The 202-nt window shown below is 66.3% G+C and overlaps 1 protein-coding gene across 1 annotated transcript in view; it reads left to right on the top strand.

Moving 5' to 3' along the window:
- Nucleotides 1–202, top strand: part of LOC104490688 (homeobox protein Nkx-3.1-like) — a 13,809-nt gene that overhangs the window by 2,476 nt on the left and 11,131 nt on the right. The window contains exon 2 of the mRNA XM_010133009.1: nucleotides 6–145. Coding sequence (XP_010131311.1) covers nucleotides 6–145 — 140 coding nt within the window. The remainder of the gene's footprint in view (nucleotides 1–5; nucleotides 146–202) is intronic.

Here is a 202-nt window from a genome sequence, read left to right as displayed (position 1 = left end):
ATACCTGTCGGCCCCCGAGCGAGCCCACCTGGCCAAGAACCTGCAGCTCACCGAGACGCAGGTGAAGATCTGGTTCCAGAACAGGAGGTACAAAACCAAGAGGAAACAGGTCGCCTCTGACCTCAGCAGACTGGACACGCGGCTGGTGGGGCCGAAGGCGGCCGAGCTGCCCCGAGCCTCGCTGCTGGCCCTGCGGGGCGGC

Source organism: Buceros rhinoceros, unplaced genomic scaffold, assembly GCF_000710305.1.
Source record: "Buceros rhinoceros silvestris isolate BGI_N320 unplaced genomic scaffold, ASM71030v1 scaffold25233, whole genome shotgun sequence".
Lineage (NCBI taxonomy): Eukaryota > Metazoa > Chordata > Aves > Bucerotiformes > Bucerotidae > Buceros > Buceros rhinoceros.
This window is presented reverse-complemented; position numbering and strand designations above follow the sequence as displayed.